At 37.3% G+C, this 3,631-nt stretch overlaps 1 protein-coding gene across 1 annotated transcript in view; it reads left to right on the plus strand.

The window, feature by feature from the left end:
- The window catches only part of LOC106468836 (titin-like), a 37,242-nt gene that overhangs the window by 16,355 nt on the left and 17,256 nt on the right, over positions 1-3,631 (plus strand). The window contains exons 5-6 of the mRNA XM_022397194.1: positions 925-950; positions 1,709-1,833. Coding sequence (XP_022252902.1) covers positions 925-950; positions 1,709-1,833 — 151 coding nt within the window. The remainder of the gene's footprint in view (positions 1-924; positions 951-1,708; positions 1,834-3,631) is intronic.

Here is a 3,631-nt window from a genome sequence, read left to right on the forward strand (position 1 = left end):
TTAGGCTATTATTCAAGAACGTTTATTGTAGTTTGTCCACTGTTGGTGAGAGTATGTAACTCGGGGAATAACGGGCAGTCTCGAGGAAAGGGGGGAGCAGTGACATTTTAGAGACTGGTGAGCAGTCTTAGGCTATTATCCAAGAACGTTTATTGTCGTTTGTCCACTGTTGGTGAGAGTATGTAACTCGGGGAATAACGGGCAGTCTCGAGGAAAGTGGTGAGCAGTCTTAGGCTATTATCCAAGAACGTTTATTGTAGTTTGTCCACTGTTGGTGAGAGTATGTAACTCGGGGAATAACGGGCAGTCTCGAGGAAAGGGGGGAGCAGTGACATTTTAGAGAGCCAGATCGCCCTGTCCGACGACATGCTACTTTTAATTAAGTCATTTCACGTGTTTCTTTTCAATCTCGTATAAATAACCACTTTTTTTTGAAATAAATAAATGTACTATTTGTTTCCTCTAGCCATTATTATTTCAACCATAAGAACATACACGCGCGTGAATAAATAATGTTTTCTTTAGTGTTCTACCCGTGTTTAAAAAGCGTTGTAAACACCGTAAGATCATACACGAATGGCATGACTTTCACACACGTGATCACACCACTCCCGTTCTAAACACGGTTTAATTTAATCTGTTAAAAGTTGTCAACAAACTTTCGCAGGTAGTCACAAAAACTACTGCTATAGTGCTTGTTTTAACTTAATGTTGACCAGTGACGTAACTAGAAAATATGACCGCCCTACATATAAGTAATTGGGCTCTCTATATTTACTCCCTTTATGGGCAATTCTTCAGTATGTCAGGCCGTTCGGGCCCCCTTTTGGCTCGCCCTTCCCCCCTGCAGTTCACTTGCAGGGGCATATTTACGTCACTGATTTCGAGGTTCATGTCCAGTAAGCCTAAGATTCCTAAGCACAGAAACTTTATACACGTTCGTAACGCAGGTAAAATAGATGTTTTTTCTAGGATGGTGTGTTTTATCCAACTTTATATCCTGAAATGATATTCGTGTATGTGTGTTTTTTCATAGCTTTATAAAGTTTTCGTGTAGTGTATCAGCTTTGTTTGACTTTAAAATAAATTTAGTTCATTAATATCTGTGGTTTATAGCAGCGTTTGTTAACCCATGGGTCTCAACCCAAAACTGGGTCGTCAGACTTTGAAAATGGATACAATTTTATCATACTTATTTATTTTATTTAGTCAGTATTTAATAAGCCAGATGTTTTTGTCTGCATTTTGTTGTTGTTGATGTTGTTGTTTTTGCATTAAAGCAATATTTACTGAGTCACGACTGGCCATCAATGTTTAGAAACGAATATTAAGCCTAAAATATCTTATAAGTATATTCACTTTTACAAACGAATATTAAGCCTAAAATATCTTATAAGTATATTCACTTTTATAAATGAATATTAAGCCTAAAATATCTTATAAGTATATTCACTTTTATAAACGAATATTAAGCCTAAAATATCTTATAAGTATATTCACTTTTATAAATGAATATTAAGCCTAAAATATCTTATAAGTATATTCACTTTTACAAACGAATATTAAGCCTAAAATAACTTATAAGTATATTCACTTTTATAAATGAATATTAAGCCTAAAATAACTTATAAGTATATTCACTTTCAGGGTAGAAGATGAATGCATGAATATAATTTGTTGTTTGTAAGTTCGTTCTGTTTGGTTACAGGAAACCCGTGAAGCTTTTGATAACGAGAGAACTCCTTTTGGCAAAGATAAACTAATCCTATCTGTAGCAGTGCCTGCTGGGAAGGATTATATTGATAAAGGATTCGATATAGCTACAATAACCAAGTATGTTCTTCTGTGTGCATAGATATGTGTTAGTATAATAATTCAACACATTTATATTGTTATAACTATCGTGTTTCCATACGTTGGTAAAAAGAGTAGCCCAAGAGTTGGCGGTGGGCGGTGATAACTAACTGCCTTCTCTCTAGTCTTACACTGCTAAATTAGGGACGGCTAGCGCAGATAGCCCTCGTGTAGCTTTGCGCGAAATTCAAAAACAAACAAATAAACCAAACTGCACGAGTTCATACAGCCTATAAACAGTTCTAGACGTGACCAAACTGCCGTGTGCCATGTAAGGCTCGTTAGCTTTTAATCTAAAAAACAACACTTAAATTACATGACTAACGTAATAAGTCGTATTGGACGTTTAAAGACCCCTTGTCGACAGGCCCCTTTATCGCTCACTAACTAGTCATTTTGATTACAAACCAACTATTGGGCCCATAAAAACAACTGTCCTCCTGTATCTCGGGCTCTTTTTGAACTATCTAATTAGTCACGTGCTATAACAGGCCACAGGTCCATTCATCATGGGCATGAGTGACGTGAACAAATCGAAGAGTTCCCTACAGGGTCAATAAAAGTTTAGTAGTGACGGTAATAAAGCACGAGGTGAAGTAGAAATGATATTTGTAAGAGAGAGAAAGAACGACGCGTATAGATTAGAAGGGTTACACTGCTTACTTCTTTGGTTGCTTGAATATTTATCAACCGAAGAAACACGCTGTACAAACGCCCCTCCCAGTGGCACAGCGGCATGTCTGCAGATTTACAACGCTAAGAAACCGGGTTTCGATACAGCTCAGATACCCCATTGTGTAGCTTTGTTCTGAACTTCAAATAGACAAATAAAAGCTGTACAATCGTTCGTCTAGCTGATTTATGTTTTGTTTATTCCCTAAATTTTATGGCACTACTATAATATTGTTGTAAATAACAATTTGGAACAAGTGTATTTTACATTTTTTGGGGGGGAGGGGGGTAACTGGTCAACAGTTTTTTTTTTGTCATTCTAAATGTAACGTTAAATGACGGGTTTCGATCCCTTCGGTGGGTACAGCTTTGCCCCTAACAACAAAAACGAATAAACAAACCTTCCTAAGCCCTAGTTAATTATGTATAGCCGAATTCAAGCAATATCATGCGACAACCCACTCCCGTTTTGTGTATGTGTGTGTGTGTGTATGATTTCTGGTTTAAATTCGTACAACGGTAGGCGCATGGCCTGGCCTGATGGGCATGGCATGGCCTGGTGGTTAGAGCGTTCGACTGGCAATCTACTGCCCACAAAATCGAAAACCATCACTGAACAAGCTCGCCTTTTTAAACGTGGAAGCGTTATAATGTGATGGTCAATCCCAATATATTCTTTGGTAAAGAGTAACTGAAAAGTTAGCGGTGGGTTATGTTGACTAGCCCTCAAGTGTATCATTTCAAAATTAAAAACGGCTAACGCAGATGGCCCTCAATAATCTTTGCGCGAAATTTCAACAAACAACCAAATAGACATGCCTGGATTCTTCTACTTGTTGTAATCGGACTGAACATTTACTCAAGTTTTCCAGCAATAAGATAAGTTGTTTTTTTTTTAACTACAACGAGCAATTCGGTTTTTAATTTAATACGTTTTTCTAGTAATAGTCAGAAATATATTCCATTATTAGCCGGAGTACACGCCCCCTGGACGGAAGTTATGTAAATTCATGATTAATGAAAGGTTATCTTAGGTCATGAAAAGTTGCTTCCGGAGTACACGCCCCCTGGACGGAAGTTATGTAAATTCATGATTAATGAAAGG

Source organism: Limulus polyphemus, unplaced genomic scaffold (assembly GCF_000517525.1).
Source record: "Limulus polyphemus unplaced genomic scaffold, Limulus_polyphemus-2.1.2 Scaffold3183, whole genome shotgun sequence".
NCBI classification, from domain to species: Eukaryota; Metazoa; Arthropoda; class Merostomata; order Xiphosura; family Limulidae; genus Limulus; species Limulus polyphemus.